Source organism: Teleopsis dalmanni, unplaced genomic scaffold, assembly GCF_002237135.1.
Source record: "Teleopsis dalmanni isolate 2A unplaced genomic scaffold, ASM223713v2 unscaffolded_contig_4368, whole genome shotgun sequence".
NCBI lineage: Eukaryota > Metazoa > Arthropoda > Insecta > Diptera > Diopsidae > Teleopsis > Teleopsis dalmanni.
In genome coordinates this window covers 1,229-3,221 of record NW_024035750.1, presented here as the reverse complement: position 1 = coordinate 3,221, position 1,993 = coordinate 1,229, and the positions used below count along the sequence as shown (strand labels likewise).

The 1,993-nt window shown below is 43.9% G+C and overlaps 1 protein-coding gene across 1 annotated transcript; it reads right to left on the bottom strand.

The window, feature by feature from the left end:
* Nucleotides 1-119: 119 nt before the first annotated feature.
* LOC119665301 lies at nt 120-930 on the bottom strand (the record flags this gene model as incomplete). Its single annotated transcript, XM_038074565.1, has 1 exon — nt 120-930. A coding segment is annotated over exon 1 (811 nt), but the record flags the coding sequence as incomplete, so codon positions are not given.
* Between the last annotated feature and the right edge of the window lie 1,063 nt (nt 931-1,993).

The window sequence follows — 1,993 nt, the reverse complement described above, 5'->3', positions numbered from 1 at the left end:
TTTAGCGAAACTGTGTAAAGATCTGATGTGAGCATCGATCAGTCTTTCCATAGTTTTAAGTAAGAATGAAGTAAGGCTGATGGGTCTGTAATCTTTAGCCGTACTATGGCCTGTTCTACCTGCTTTTGGAATAAAAACTACTCTAACTTGTCTCCAGCCGCTGGGGACATGATTAAGTGAAAAGCAGCTACAGAAAATCGCGTACAGCCAATTTACAGCTACATCTCCCAGAGATTGTAACATAATTGGTAAGATCCCGTCAGGACCCGGACTTTTATATGGAGAGAATGAATCGATGGCCCATTTGATCCTTCTAGATGATACCACTGACTGTATAGTCTCGCCAGAATTGGCTGAACGATACGGCAATACCTTTGGGGGATCACCCGAGGAACCAGGAAAATGGGTATCCACTAATAGTGAGAGGGATTCCGTTAGGGATTTAACTGGATTTCCGTCTACTTTGTTAATGAGCGAGGGACAAGATTGGCCATTTGCTAGCAATTTGGCTAGTCTAGCGGATTCTTTAATGCTTTCAATTTGCTGGCAATGAGAATTCCATGACAATTTCTTGGATTCCCGAAGTGCTTTTTTGTAAACCCTAAGAGCATCTTTATATGGAGTCCAAACCTTGGTCCGATAGCTTTCGTTGAAGGCTCTTCTCGCATTCCTGCGGAGCAAAGAGAGCTTCTCGTTCCACCATGGTGGCCTACACTTCTTCGCATACGAGCGAGGACATGATGCTTCAAAGGAAGAAATAATATTATTTGTCAAAGAGTTGACCCTGCACTCCAATTCCCTAATCGAGTTAATTGGAGCGGGGGCTATGTTGATTTTTCTATTGAGCAATGACCTGAAAGTATCCCAGTTTGTCTTCCTGGGATTACGGTGAGATTGCTTAGCTACCATGGGAATATTCATCACAAACATGATATATCTATGATCAGAGAAGGAGTTCCTGGTTGAAACTCTCCAATCATTGATCGTTAAAGAGCACGAAGTCGAACAAAGAGTAATATCTAAAACCTCTTCCCAGCCTACACGATCATCCGTACTCGGAAAAATGAAGGTGGGAGTGTTACCCTTATTACATACTTCTAGATTACATTTTAATATGATTTTATATAAAAGAGACTCACCTCTATCGTTAATTTCCGAGCTTCCCCACAAGGAGTGCCGGGCATTGGCATCACAACCCATCAGCAAGGCTAGCTTCTCGGTCTGCGCGAAATTTTGGACTAGTAGTACCCCCTCTGGAGGTGCCTCATCATCGTGTGGCATGTAGGCGGATGTTACCAAAATCGCAGGTTTTAGCTTCCGCTCTATCCGGATGGTGGTTATATCTAAAGAACTTAAGTGAGAGCAGAGAAAAGCATTAAGGTGCGTTTTTGCTAAAATGCACGATCTAGGGTTACCCTGTCCTTTGTCATAAAAAAGATTATACCCATTGATGTTGAGCCCTTTGACACATGAGCTATGAACCCAGGGCTCTTGGATGATGGCAAGGTCGATGTCCTCCTCCCTGAGTAAGACAGCCAGATTATCCGTGGCACATTTAGAGTGTTTCAGGTTTATCTGCACGACCTTGGCCATTAATACATCAACAAGGTTTGCTATCGATGATGAGGTCATCTAGCAGCTTACTAGTGCCCTCAACCTCATCCAGAATATTATCCGGTGGCGCGTTTTTAAAGATTTTGATTTTTGCCTTCCGGATGCCGTAACGCAGCTTGCAGTCATTAGCCTCAATGACTGGCAAGCATTCTTCGTTGATAAGAAGTAAGTACGATTGGCTGTGTTTTTGCGGTTCTTCGGTCTTGAGAACCGACCAGTCTTCCATCAGGATTTCTGGATTTTGTAGCTTTAGCTGCTGCAGAATAAGGTCAGGAGGACCAAGGTTTTTGGGTAACCATACGCGCGCTCGAGGCCTCGATGGAATTTCCGCCGCAGGGACAAGTTTGAGCTTTAAACAGTCCCAGTTCTCATTAATCTT